This window comes from Cupressus sempervirens, chromosome 9 (genome assembly GCF_028749045.1).
Source record: "Cupressus sempervirens isolate cs-2001-9-10 chromosome 9, ASM2874904v1, whole genome shotgun sequence".
Lineage (NCBI taxonomy): Eukaryota > Viridiplantae > Streptophyta > Pinopsida > Cupressales > Cupressaceae > Cupressus > Cupressus sempervirens.
In genome coordinates, this window is record NC_143126.1 from 47753298 (window position 1) to 47767804 (window position 14507).

Consider the following 14507-nt stretch of genomic DNA (forward strand, 5'->3'; position numbering starts at 1 on the left):
GGAATGTTTCTTTTAATCTTTATAAGATGTTTGTTACACTTTGTCTAAAGTTCTTTTGTACTATTTATTTTGAAGGTCATAGTTTTTAAACTAATTTGAAATTAGAATTTAAATAATAAATTGAATACTTTTTTTTATAACAATCTAATTTTATAATAATTTTAAATATTTATTATAGTTTAGTAATTAGAAATACATAGGTTAAAGGAAAAATAAGCATGTACAAATTTTAAATTTAATTCAAATAAATTTTATATCATTAAAAAATAAGTATTATAAATTTTAACTTTAATTTTAATTTTGGTATTATCATACGAAATAGTTAAAAATTTGATTAAAAAGGATTTACCAAATTTATTTATGACATGGTTGGAATTCAATATTTAGTTTAAAATTTTAAATGTTGAATTCACCAAAACAATATAGTAAATCTATTATTGTCCATTTAACTCTACCAAAATTTTAAGAAATGATTTAGCATTGATTATAATTATTATTTTTATATTTGTATATTTTAAATTATTAATTTTAATCAAATAGATTTTTAAACAAGCATTTTCTTTTCTCCTAACATATTGGCATGAGATTAGTTTTTCTTTTCCTTGTTTCATTTGTTTTAAAATGCTTATTCCCCATTGTCCTTTATGAGATTTAAATAATTTATTGAAAGTTTTTTAGTTAGTTGTGGAAAAAACATCAAATTCTATGGATGTCATTGCAATAAGCAATAGCAATGCCCCCCCCTGTGTTACCAATGAGTCACCACCATCGATCAATTGGGGAGGTGGTAGATATTGTGTACACACCTAGTTGTAAACCTCTAGAACTAACTCTATATGTAGTTGTTTAATTTGAGAATTCCAACGACCCACTTGGAATCAAGATCACCAAAAGCATTAACCTATATAATACATATATCCCTAGGTAATCTTAGAAAAATACTACTATCCATGTCATCGACACTCACCATACAAAAATCCCAAGGATACACTCTTCAAAAAACAACAATTGATATTGGTTAAAGAGTTAAATGACTAGAAAACCTTCATAAACGACAACCAATCTCATTTGATTGATATTTAAGAATGAAAAACAATCCATATATAATTATCAAGGAAAAGGAAGATTACTCGTCACTTTTTTTATTGGTTACATTTATGCATTTCAATATCATCTTTCCCTAATGAGAAAAGTTGTTGTGGTACAGGTATGGTGAGAAAATGCCCCTTGTGCGATGCATATTGTGTTTTTTTGAAAAGCATTTGTACTACCAATTCAAACTTATACTTCTTGAAATCCATTTGTTCTTGCAATTAAAGTATCTTTTGTTTTTTTTTCCTCTTCTACATTTCTTTTAAAGTTTTTTGATGAATATTATGAATAGAAGAACAATTAAATTTAACTATTTCAAATTGACAACATTTAATTTATTTATTTGAATGTTAAGTTTCCTTTTATATTAATTAAATGTCTAGCAAAAACAAATATATGTGTGCAATCATCTTATAGACTTGTAACTTGTTCAACTATCGACGTACCCCTTGCTCCATCGGTTGCAAGTGCTAGTTTTAATTTTATGTTTGTGATGTCTCTTTCTTGGATCACCTTGTGTTTTGCCCTAATTTCACAAACCCAAATGAAATAAAGGGCATAATATAGTTAGACATACAATCCATACTTAAGAATAAGATGAGATATGCCTCTAAGGAACCCTGCAACCAATTCAGATAATAATGTAGACATAATTCATGAAATACATCCCACTTCTAGAGTTATTAAATATATATATTTACAAAACAAATCTAAATGACTATGTGGGGTTCAACAATGACAAGGGTTGAGATGAAATATATTATGAGGTGCCCCAAATATCCTCTTCTCTAGGCCCAACAGCAGGACCTTGTCCTCTTTGGCCTCGTGGTCCTTAACCATCTTTACGAGGTGATGCACAAAGTGAGGTTTGTATGTCATTATTCTCCATCGCATCAACCTCTTACCTCTACTAATTGAGAATCCCTTCTAGTTCACTTCAGAAATTGACCCATGTGGGGTTTGTAGGGAAGGCTGCAATACGGCGCCCTTAAAATGACACTCAACCCTAGACCCAAGAACAAGGCCTTATCCTCCTTGGCCCTGTGGTCTTTAACCATCTTTATGAGGTGGTATACCTAGTGAGGGTTTTTCTGCTGTTCTCCCTTTTTCCACTCCCTTCCCTCAACATGATAAATCATTACATAAAAAAATTCATATTCAATAAATGCATAGGTAATGAGATTCAAGTATTTATTGACTGCATAAAATCTGATCTAAATATATATTCACTTCTATTTATAATCCATGCAAAATATATATGCATAACTACTTCTTCATACCACAATAAAAATTAAAAGATTATAAATGGATTGTTCTGCTGTATACACAATTGCCTCTGCTGTTCATTCCTTTGTTTCTGCTGTTCATCTCCTCATGCTTGCTTGGCTTTTAAACTTTGACACATATTTACCTCCTTGGAACAGAAGAGTCGTGTCCCTTCCAATAGGCATCCTTTCCTTGCTACACTGCACCTCTTCTTAAGTTGTCCTCTTTATTAACACTAATTTAATTGCACCTTTTGAAAAGTGATTACTAAAGATGCTGTCTGTTTAATATATTCTGTTTTGTTTCTGAATCGTACCTTTTCCTAGAAGATAATTGCTGCTTTATTGTTGACATACTATACTTATCTCAGTCAGCCTCTCTTGCTTGTTATATTAATTTCTTTTAATTTCATTTGGTCTCTTTTTCAATCACTGCCATTTTAACCTGATTGGCTTTATCATAAATTTTATCGCCTAAGTTAATAATTTATAACCACCTGTGATAGGTTTGATTCAAATTGTGACTGCTTGGGCAGGGGCATGATAGTCCACCCTTCCCGAAATTGCTTGTCCTCAAGCAATGATCAAGAATAGACAGCTCAAATTGTGTGATTCAAGTTGTGACTGCTGAGGCAAGGGCATGACAGTCAGCCCTTCACAAAATTGCTTGTCGTCCAGCAATAATCAAGAATCAGTTGCTCTAACACTAGATCAAGTTGTTGATTTGAATAATTTTGACGACAGTGTTGGAAATTTACTGGGTTTCATTTAAGACAAGTTTTCTCTCATCTCTCTTTCCCCATCATTTGTAAATCCAAAGGCCAACTTGGATCAACCCATGTTTGCACATTAGCTTGACTCACATTTATTCAATGTTCTATGAGGATATTCCCCATATTGGATAAAGGAAACTTAGGGGCTTTCTGGAGAAATTTTGAGTTGACATATTATGATCTTTACTGTGGAGATTGGTCGGATAATCTGCTCCTAGATCTTGGTGTTGTAGCTACTAGAGTGATACAGGATCCAGATAACCCTACTCCAACACAACTCCAAGGGTACTTACTGACCCAAAATCAATACACGGTACTTGCTTCATGGAATCGAGGCATCTAACAAGATTAAAAACCCTCTACTATTTGACAATCTACACTGGGACCCCTGCAATGCAATCCTTAAAACAAGATCCCAAATGTAATTTACTGTCACTGTCATTCCTCACTGGACACCACGCTGCTTGATCGTCATGGGAAACTGAGCCTAATTCAAACAAACTTGATTAGAAAGACTTGTTTAGATCCCTTAACATACGTTCTTCCACTATCCTCATTTGGAAGAATTCTCGTCTTCAAAACAATCAACAGTACTCAAGCTACAGTCCTTACTGTTTTACTGTTTGAGCAGTGCTTGTAGAATGACCTCAGTGTGTCTTTTCCCCCATCTCCGTGTGCACTTAACTTCATATGTAGGGCCTTAACACATTTAAGGAAAATCAACAATACATTTCTAATATATCTAGATTCATTTCACAAAGAAATGAAGGACAAATGATGACTATTACAGTTGTGACAGTGGTCATACAATGAGTCCTTAAGACCTAAGTTACCGATGCGTCTGGGCTGGAGGGGGATGGGGATGGGGATGCGGATGCGTTCTAGTGCGCGGATGCAGGAGTATGTACAGGGGGTGCTGTCAAGAAGCACCTTATTGTCCTGCAGATGCATGCAGGGTGCTTAGGGGAGCATCTGAGCGCATCCCGTGAGCATCTGGACGTTTTCAACAGCCAGTCACTTAAGTGACTTAATAGAACATGTGCTTTAAATGTTCTTTTATTGTTTTTTTTCTCCTATTTGCCTTACAACCCTAAAACAACCCTAAAAGAGGCCATTCATTGCCCATTTGTTTGCAGCTGGACTCTCTTCTCATTTGGTCTCCATTGTAGCATTTTGAAAGCAAGGTCATTAGTTTTGAAAAAGATCATTCATAGGGTGTCTATTGAGCTTCCACAAAGGACAATAAAGCATCCAAGGTAAGCATTTGATCCATTTCATGAGCTTTTTCAGTGATGTTTTATAGATCGTCATGAATTTTTCAAGTTTTAGAAGAAATTTTTCAAGATTTTTCATTTTTTTCTTTGTAAAGAAATGAAGGAATCAATGTAGCCATCTGTTTTTAGTATTTTTGTATTGTATATTTGCACTTGTATGTTTCATGTTCATAGTTTTTTTAAAACCTTTCTAAGTTATTTTTTTCTATTTTCTTATTAGATTCATATTTTCTATTGTGCAAGAATGGCCACTATTGATAGTCAAAGTTCGGCAGCAGGGCAAGAACAAAGTGATAACTTCAATATTGATGTGGCATCTCCATTATGAAAACACACCACAAGATCATCACAGGTTTCCGAAGGTGGGTCATACATTTGGAGATACAATATATGTCATAGTAAACCATTCAATAGCTCATTTTCTTGGGTCAAAGCTCATTTTATGGGCCCTAGTGGTAAAAGAATAGCATTGTGCAAGGGAAGTAAAGATGGAAAAAGGTTGAGTGATGCGCAATTAGCCGGATTCATAAAAGAACAAGAGGTTGTTGATTGTTTAGTGAGCAAATCATAAAAAAGTTTGTACAAACCTTCATCTACAAAAAGTAAAGTGAATGTGCCTACTAATCATGTTGCATCCTCCAAACATCCATTCTTGGAAGTGGGAGAGGAGGATGATGAAGTAAAAGTTATTACTCACAAAAGAGGTGTAACAACCACTTTTTCCCGAGTCTTAATTAACAACTAACATATCAAAGAAATACAATTATTACTTCGTCTTCATAGGAAGACAGTTATATCAGTTACGTTTGTGTGAATGAGAATAATGGTTACAAACAGTTAAACAAAATTTCAAAACAAACAATTCCAAATGCCATCAATGAATTTACTATGAAAATTAAAATCTACATACCATGGAATTCAAAACCGAAATCAATCTAGGGATGCTTTTGCAAACACCCAGTTAGTCCACAAATAGCACTTAGAATCAATTACGATTACCATCCAACAACACAATATCAAAATCAAATAACGATTACCATCAAATACCACTAAATCAATTAAGGCATCACATACCGCTATATAAACTAGGGCATCTATTATCATTGGATCAATTAGGGCATCACATACCATCATATTAATTAGGGCATCAATTACCATTGGAACATTTAAGGCATCGGATACCACTGTATCATTTGGGGCGTTGGATACCACTGTATCATTTGGAGCGTCAAATACTACTATATTATTTAGAACATCAAATACCACTGTATCATTTAGGGTGTCAGATACCTCTATTCCATTCCCTTTCTTCCTATTGCTAACTGTGGCAATAACATAAGATTTGAAGATATGCTCATAATCATTACTCTTATAAATGAAAGACTGAAATAACAATCCTATAGATATATTCCATATTCAGATGGAAGGTTAGCAAATCTAAATGGTTACCAATTACATTGACGAGAAAGGTTGCTTTCATCAAAGGAAATAACCGAATTCAGCAATAGAAATTAATCAATCATATCTTCTACTTGTATAAATATCATAAAACTAAAAATACATGTTACCAATAAATGTTTGAATGCTCAACTTATCTTTATCTGATGCACGTCCTGACATCTTGTGGAGAGGGGAAACATTTTCAGGGGCTTAGCTACTCAAACACAGACCTTAAAATTATCCGCACACTTTCTTTAACTAGAAAGGCCCTCCCTACCCGAAATAGACATGGAACGCCTTGTCATCCATTGAGCATCCTGGTATCTAATCACACCACTCAACTTGACTACAGGAGAAAACAATAAACATGATCATGCATGAGCTATTAAATAATTCCTTTTAAATATCATAAACATTGTTTTGTCACATCTGATGTTGTTGAGCTATTAGATGATTCCTTTTAAATATGATAAACATTGTTATGTCACATCTGATGTTGTTTCATGTTATTGCGGATTCCTTTTTCACCTCTTCACTCTTTTCTTTGGCTATACAGTTGGGTAAGTCCTAGGTGTTTGAATCTCAGAGCAACCAACTCTTTCTGTTAATCCTCAACTAATATAAGAATGTTACATGTTTTTTAGCAAATCATATTTTTGTGACCTAAGAATATAATCTTAAGACTTGCATGATAAATACCATTTGTTTCTGACTTTCAACGGCATAAATAAAATATGATATCATGTCATGGATACTTGGCTTGTATTCATCATAACCGATGATATTATAAACAAGGATGATTTGCTTCATAATCCGGAATTGTATCTTACTGCTATAAAAATTAGACTGAAGTAATAACTAATATAAAACATATTGCAATACTTGGGATATGGGCAACCAAATAACCTGGTAGAAATCTGGAAATAAAATGGAGTTTGTTGGGCGCTAATAATCAGCTTCTCCACGGAATGAATCTTCAGGTGCAATTTTCAATGTGATTAACAATCACATCTCTTTAGCAAAAATCAAGGAAAAAGGCATTGTTGCAAGGTAAATGCAGTAGATATTGGGTGGTATATAGCAGAGATATCATGTAATATATGTAGAAGTATTTGGTTGATATGTCAAAAAGAAATTGGGTGATATGTTGTGTTTTTAATGGTCTCTCTCGACTTCATAATATAAGAAATATTCAAAGTCTCTTTGGCTTCCAAGAAGCCATAACTTAAAAAGAAGAGACTTAGCTCTTGATTGCCAATAAAATATGCCAAGTGTGCATTTCGGTTTTTAGCAAAAAATTGAATAAATAAGGAAAAGAATTGAAAGGTTAGAAATCAAAAGAATAATATAAATATATTTATTTACTTGCACATAAATATATTTTATTAAGATGGAACATATTAAATGTTTATCCAAGGTTGTACCTTTTAAATATGTATATCTAAATACATGTTTCATCTAGGAAGATTTATTTTCTCTTCTTGTACATGCATTTAAATGTACGTATTAAATAGATAAAATCTTGCATAAAAATAATATTATGATGTCACCTTTAATTTATATCTGTGTACATAAATATGTATATAATGATGTGGTGGAAAAGTCAATCAAAAGCCATTAAAAGTATGTACTTTAATTAAGTTAAAATCATTAATGTTTTTAATGTTTATCTAATAGCTCATGCGTGTCCATTAATTGTATCCTGTTATGCAGTTATTAGATCCTCAACCATAGTGATTCACGATTCATACCAATTTGCCCAATGATGGTGATGATCCTGTGCCCAATTCTTTTCTGACAATGTTTCCACCCCTTTGACATGCTCCCTACCAGAAAATTCTTCGCAGTTAAATCATATTACCATAACAAGTTATTAATCATAAATAATCATAACCGCTAACTGCCTTTTCAGTTCCATTAATTCATGATAAATAACTAGCATGTTATTTTCATATGAAATTACAACTAACCATCTTATCATTTCATAGGATTATAACAAATTTAACTGTCAACTGACTTCATGTGAACTTCAACGACTATATGAACATTCTAAATTAGGTCAAAATTTGGATGTAACATACCATTGTGTTTCATCGTCCTCGATGAATTTGAAATTGTAACGAACATTATAAAGGAGCATTTAAAATTGGAATGTAACGTACCATTCCCCTTTTTGTTTCATCATTCTCGATGATCTCTGCAATTTTTAGATACTAAAAGAATATTCCAAATACAAGATGTATATATAGCATCATGATATTATTTCTTTTCAAAATCTAAGTCATGATCAAAATTCAAGATCTATTATTCCTTTACCTTAATGCTTCCAAATAAACGCCTCCATGATATCATAAAATCAAAATTGAAACACACACTCACCTGAGTTTACTTTACTATAAGTGTGGTCATATTAGCATTACTTGAGTTGATCACATTGTAGGATATCCTATTTCATGTTCTTGTCATACTCATGTAGACACTCATAATATATTTAGTTCAATTCTCATATTCATATCTCATATAAGATAATTTTCAGCGTTCAATAATTGAGAGTAAGATAAGTATTCAAAATTTATAATCCCTCAACTAACATGTTCTAGATCATAACTTGATCACATAATTTAAGCCACATATACATACCATCTGGCATATGGTACTCATTAATGAGTGGATCATCCTTGTAAACCTACAGATCACCTGAAAAAGGTTAATAGATCCATGTTTTCCATTTGCGTAACCTCGGCCTTCATGCCCATCTTATCACAATAACATTTCCTCAAATTAATCATCCCATGGTAGAAATATACTTCATCTCTAAACAATATAAACAGCTCAGTATGTCTTGTTATTTCATTACCATATAAAAATTAGTATCGTATGTGTATTATACATGTATAGCAGTGTGTCAAAAGGTAGAAACATGATATATTATGAAAGATCATCATCAAAATCATAGAGGTTATGTTTAACAAGGAACCACACTATATGTGTCCCAATCTCTTAACACTTGGACTACATGCCCACATGCAATTCCTGAGACAGGTGCAGCTTGATGCTTGAATGTTTTGTCTACCATATTTTGTTTGTGGCTTAAAATCTGAGTCCACAAAAACTCTTACATTTCCATGGAACTCTACCTATCATGCTAAATTTTCTTAGCTCAACCCATCCTTGGGTCATGGATTGATCATAAGCATCTGAAACAAATTTACATAGGGTTCATATAGAGCAGCTCATCTGAGCATGCTCATCATTCACCTATAAATATTTGGAAATTTATCTTTGCTATTTGTGTGACCTAGGCTTTCATGCCCATCTTGTCAGTGTAATGTTCAAGGAGAAATTTAAGCCAAACAAAAGTTACATTTATAAATAAGCATTGATAGTTTCAATTATGCAAGTGTGTTTACTCCATACTGGAACACAAAATGACCTTGTCATTTAATCAACATCAAAAAGGATTATCATTCAAAATCGTGGTTCACAATTTTGTTTTTCCTTCAGTTCAAGTCCAAAATAGAAAACAAAATATTACTACCATTTCATATGAATAGGAATATAATTGCATAAAGTATATTGTTGGAAACATGTAACTGAAAAGAAATATCTAGCCGTCATCAGAGTTTAGATAACATCTCATCAAGGTTATAGTAGCTGGTTTGCATTGTGCAAGCCTCGGCATTTGGACCCAATTTAATCTTCTCATTCTCTACTAAAAATGGCCCTCCCTCTTGAGATAAAGCACATGTACCATTTTGGTCCTACCACCCAAGCATCTTGGTGTTAGAGTGTTCGCTCAACAATAGACAAGGTTGAGGAAACACTTCCACCAATCCTTCTCTCTATCAACTGGCACTACCGACCTCTTAGTGATCCATTTTAGGCAAGCATGCCTTTAATCTACCTTGGCCAAGGATTTAGATGGGCAAATGAACAACCTGATCACCACCGCTCAACTTGCCAATCATGTCATTTTCTTAGTTCTGATTCATCTTTATGATATTGCAGTTTATCCACCTATCAATTTCATATGGACCACACCATCATCTCAACCCTTCCCTGACTATTTTGGATGATTCCCTGTTGTGATTTTTTTTTTCCAGCTTGATTGTAAAAATATCCAGTTACGTAAACAAATCTTTTTCAACATTACATTCTCAGTTTTTTTTCTAAAACAGTGTTAGGTCCAAGGTTTAGTGTCGAACTCGACGCTCTGATACAAATATGTAACAACCACTTTTTCCCAAGTCTTAATTAACAACTAACATATCAAACAAATACAATTATTACTTCATTTTTATAGGAAGACAGTTATATTAGTTACGTTCATGTGAATGAGATTAACGGTTACAAACAATTAAACAAAATTTTAAAACAAACAATTGAAAACACCATCAATGAATTTACTATGAAAATTTAAATCTACATACCATGGAATTCGAAATCGAAATCAATCTAGGGATGCTTCTACAAACACCCAGGTTAGTCCACAAATAGCACATAGGATCAATGACGATTGCCATCCAATACCACAATATCAAAATCAAATTACGATTACCATCAAATACCAATAAATCAATTAGGGCATCACATAACGTTGTATAAATTAGGGCATCTATTATCATTGCATCAATTAGGGCATCACATACCACCATATTAATTTGGGCATCAATTACCATTGGAACATTTAAGGCATTAGATAACACTGTATCATTTGGGGCATTAGATACCATTCTATCATTTGGGGCATCAGATAACACTATATCATTTAAAAGATCAAATACCACTGTATCATTTAGGGCGTCAGATGCCTCTATTCCATTCCCTCTCTTCCTATTGCTAACTGTGGCAATAACATAAGATTTGAAAATATACTCATAATCATTATTCTTATAAATGAAACTCTGAAATAACAATCTTATAGATATATTCCATATTCAGTTGGAAGGTTAGCCGATCTAAATGGTTACCAATTACATTGATGAGAAAAGTTGCTTTCATCAAAAGAAATAACCAAATTCAACGATATAAATTAATCAAGCATATCCTCCACCTTTTTGCACAAGGCTTCACATTTTGTGGGGTTAGTCTCATGTGCTTGTGTGGAAAGCTTTATCTTTTCTACCATGGTGTCCATGCCATCATACACATCCCCCAAGCAAGGTGCATTTGTATCGACAAAGTGTAGCATAGTCATGATAGGCTCGGTGAAATCCAATACAAATTGCACACGACCCCACCAATGCTCATCCAAGATCATACCCCTGACTCTCAAGGCTCTCTCTGAATTTGAAGCCTTCCATATAGCCCATTTGTTACAAATAACCATTTGGCCCAATGTTGAGTGCACCTTGAGAGTCGTTCCATAACAACAGTATGAGATGCAAATCTAGTCTCAGCAACCTATAAGCAAGTTAACAATATGACATCAAATATAAAACGAAGTTATAAACAAGAAATTTGATATTGAACATGAATATAAAACTTATTCAAAATAAATAAATAAATGAAACTAAGTAATTACAATTTAAAATCTACCTTCAACAACTCCAACTTAGAGAATGATCTGAATATAGATTGTGACATGTGGTGATTTGTCACAAACATTTGTATCTACTCTCCCTCTTGGTATATTTGCTTCGCCCAATCTATTTGGGTGCCAGTTTCCAGTTTGTTGCATGACCAAGTTGAGAGAGTGTACAGTGCATGGTGTCCAAAAAATATGGTCATATCAAGACTCAACCAAAGCACCTGCACCCCTACAATTCGTGGCATTATCTGTGACTGGACCACATTCTCACTACCCACCATCTCTATTGCCTCAATGAGAATTCTAGAAATGAATTGTGAATCCTTTACTTGTCCTTCACAATCAATAGCCCTCAAAAACATTGCTCCTTTGGGGGACATTGCGATCACATTTATCAATGGTCGGTTTCTTGTGTCTTTCCATCCATCAGACACAATAGCTATGCTGGAAGTTTTTCAAGATGTCCTAATTGGTTGAAGAGCTTTGTCTATAGAAAACTTCTTTTTTTGCAAAAGAGTAGTACGCACATTTTCATACTTGGGGCTAATGTAATCAGCTGGTGCTTTAAGGATGGCTGCAACCATTTCCTTCCAATATGGCAATCTTACCAAATTAAGAGAGAGAACACTGGCATAAAGGCAACATGCAATTGCTTCATCAGCAATCTCTCTTGCCTCCATTTTGAATGCTTGATCCAACAGACCTCTTTTGTGGGTAATAACTTCTACTTCATCATCCTCCTCTCCCACTTCCAAGAATGGATGTTTGGAGGATGCAACATGATCAGTGGGCACATTCACTTTGCTCTTTGTAGATGAGGTTTGTAAAAACTTGTTTTTGATTTGCTCACTAAACAATCAGCAGCCTCTTGCTCTTTTATGAATCTGGGTAACTGTGCATCGCTCAACCTTTTCCATCTTTACTTCCCTTGCATAATGCTATTCCTTTACCAATAGGGCCCATAAAATGAGCTTTGACCTGAGAATATGAGCTATTGAATGGTTTACTATGACATATATTGCATTTCCAAATGTATGACCCACCTTCGGAAACCTGTGATGATCTTGTGGTGTGTCTCCATAATGGAGATGCCACATCAATATTGATGTTATCACTTCATTCTTGCCCTGCTGCTGAACTTTGACTATCAGTAGTGGTCATTCTTGCACAATAGAAACTATGAATCTAATAAGAAAATAGAAAAAATTAACTTAGAAATGTTTTTAAAAAGTTAAAACTATGAACATGATAGTTTGAAACATACAAGTGCAAATATACAATACAAAAATACTAAAAGAAGATGGCTACACTTATTCCTTCATTTCTTTATTAAAAAAAATTGAAAAATCTTGAAAATTTTCTTCTAAAACTTGAAAAATTCATGAAGATCTAAAAAAAAATCACTAAAAATACTCATGAAATGGACCAAATGCTTACCTTAGATGCTTAATCGTCCTTTGTGGAAGCTCAATAGACACCCTACAAATGCTCCTCTGCAAAACGAATGACCTTGCTTTCAGAATGCCACAATGGAGACCAAATGAGAAGAGAGCCTAGCTGCAAACTAAATGGGAAGAGTGGGCAATGAATGGCCTCTTTTAAGGCCGTTTTAGGGTTGTGAGGCAAATAGAAGGAAAAAAAACATTTAAAACACATGTTCTTTTAAGTCACTAAAGTGACTATTAGTTGAAAACAACCGGATGCTCACAAGATCCACCTGGATGTTCTCTAGATGCTCTCCGTAGCACCCCACGCGCATCTACAAGAGAAAACGGTGCTTCCTGACAACACCCACCATGCATCCTCCTGCATCCGTGCACCAGTCCATGTCCGCATCTACGTCCCCCTCTAGGCTAGACGCATCGATAACTTAGTGTGTATATATCAGAGTAACGAGAATCGCCTGAATCAGCGATTCAGCGATTAGATTCAACAATGGCGATTTTTTTGGAGTCGGAAATCGCCATTGCCGATTTCTTCAAGTGAATCGCCTGAATCGCCGATTCAGGCGATTCATCCAAAAAATCGCATGAATCGCCTAGAAAAATCAGCATGAATCGCCCACGGCCAATAAAGTATAGAGTTGTAAAATTTAAAAAAATTGCTTGTTTTTTTTACTTTGTTTTTGACCTATTCTCTTTGTTATAACCCTAAAGGGCCTTCTATTTGTTTAACATGAGTAGAAGAGAGGAAAAGTGAGAGAGAAGAAGAGAAAAGAAAAGCCATAGGTTTCTAACCGGCAAGAAGAAAGAGCACAAAAGAGATCAGCAATCCATTTGGGGAGGCCATCAATTGCATTGGGAGCATTAGGGAGCCAATCTCAACACTCCTCAACTCATTTGCAAGAGGTAAGTGCTCTTTTTTTTTTTGCATGTTAGTGTATTATGCATTTTTTGTTAAATTTTTATAGTTTTCAAGATTTTTAGTTTAGAGCTTGAATGTTCTTTATTTTTACTAAGTTGCAAACTAGGGTTTGTTGTTTTGTAGCTTTTATTAACTTCAAACTTTGATATTTTACATATAAATTTTTATTGCAGCAGCCTTTGCTTTCATTTTTTGCAAATTCGCAATGGGTAGAAAAGATGAATGTTGGAAATATAACGAAGAGTTTCCTGGAAGAACCAAATATCAAACAAAATGTATTTTTTGTAAAGAAAAAATAACTTCTGGGGGTATTTATAGATTGAAATACCACATTGCTGCTATACCTGGACACGATGTTACAATTTGCAATCACCAAACTCCTGAGGCAAAACGCACTTGCTTAATGGCATTAGAAAAAATTGAAAAAGACAAAGCCAATAGGAAAATGCAACTTGAAGGGTTAAGGGGTATTGGCTCCCATGTTCCTGCATCCGCATCTGCAGCCGCATCCACATCTGCATCTGCATCAGCTTCTGCATCTGTAGGTTGTGTTGGAGAGGGTTCTTCTAGGCCTCCTTTTTATCCTAGTTCTTCTGCTCGTGCTAGTGCTAGTCGGTCACATACTGAGACAGAGTCCCACACCAACCTATTGCAGCCTAGAGTGCGGAAAAACAGAATGGATAGTTACTTTGTGCCCCGCACTACTACTGGTTCCCAACCCATGCTTGAGGACATGGGTTTGAACAAGGAAATTCATGATGCTACCAGA

General features: G+C 34.3%; 2 protein-coding genes across 2 annotated transcripts in view; one reads left to right on the top strand and one right to left on the bottom strand.

Annotated features, from left to right (window-relative positions):
- The window catches only part of LOC149537548 (protein ROOT PRIMORDIUM DEFECTIVE 1-like), a 59636-nt gene that overhangs the window by 19066 nt on the left and 26063 nt on the right, over window positions 1–14507 (bottom strand). The gene's annotated exons all lie outside the window — the stretch shown is intronic.
- Window positions 13450–14497, top strand: LOC149537550 (uncharacterized). The gene is made up of 3 exons (XM_089800172.1): window positions 13450–13722; window positions 13912–14448; window positions 14487–14497. Exons 2-3 carry the CDS (start codon window positions 13944–13946, stop codon window positions 14495–14497), a joined length of 516 nt encoding a protein of 171 aa, XP_089656298.1. The 5' UTR covers window positions 13450–13722; window positions 13912–13943.